We start from the raw sequence: 927 nt of genomic DNA on the forward strand, positions 1-927 counted from the left end.
GAAGAAACTTTATCAACGCTTCGCTTCGCTCTCTGTGAAGAAATAAAACAGTGGCCAAGGTTAATGTAGATCACAAGGACCAGCAGATCAGCAGTCTTCAGAACGAGGTGGACGATGAATACACAGTTGAGGCGTTGCACCAGCAGCAGGCTTGGTTTTAGATATCTGCCCTTCGCAGTCAACTCCAGTCTCAAAGCTTGAGTCGGAGTAGCTCTCAGATCGACATGCTTAGCATCGAGCTGGATGAGCGACAGCGTTTGGTGGAGGAGCTGAAGAAATCTTATGACACGCAGTTGGCGGCCTCCCAGGAGATTTTGAGGCTTAGGGAGGAAGCACTGGATGATATGGGACTGTCGTCGAAAGAGATCAATACGGCTTTCGGAGTGGCGCACGATACGCCGTATATGCTGAACATTTCTGAAGACCCTATGCTATCGGGGTGCCTATTATACTACTTGAAAACTAACGAGGTGAGCTGCTGTGCTCCTTCGTGGAGGGCTAGAAGTGAGTGCTAGGATACTACTATTGGGTCGGCGGACAGCAGCAACATCGTCCTACATGGCCTGGCGATACCGCAGCAGTTATGCATCATATCTAACATCAACGACAAAGTGTTGAAATTGTCGGTACCGGCAAGTGCTCTTGAGGCTGGAGGAAGGCTCATCATTAACGGCAAGGTATCATGTGGTGTAGAGAAGCGTTTCCCTGTTTGTGTATGCGTCTGTGTCAGGCTGTAGGAGTCGGTGATCCTCCACATGAGTTGAAGCACCTCGATAGAGTTGTCTTTGGTCGCGCCCATATGATGCGTATAATGATACCTAAGCTGGCTGATACGACAGTCCAACAGGTTGGCTCCTCGAGACGTCGATCGTCGGTGAGTATTACAGCTTGTGTCGGACGTAGCAGTGGGTCTGTGTAGCTCATGCG

General features: G+C 50.1%; 1 protein-coding gene across 1 annotated transcript; it reads left to right on the forward strand.

Moving 5' to 3' along the window:
- Positions 1 to 224: 224 nt before the first annotated feature.
- Positions 225 to 838, forward strand: Pmar_PMAR015028 (kif1, putative; the record flags this gene model as incomplete). The annotated part of the gene is made up of 3 exons (XM_002787415.1): positions 225 to 470; positions 516 to 677; positions 731 to 838. Coding segments are annotated over 3 exons (516 nt in total), but the record flags the coding sequence as incomplete, so codon positions are not given.
- Between the last annotated feature and the right edge of the window lie 89 nt (positions 839 to 927).

This window comes from Perkinsus marinus (assembly GCF_000006405.1).
Source record: "Perkinsus marinus ATCC 50983 genomic scaffold scf_1104296929380, whole genome shotgun sequence".
Lineage (NCBI taxonomy): Eukaryota > Perkinsozoa > Perkinsida > Perkinsidae > Perkinsus > Perkinsus marinus.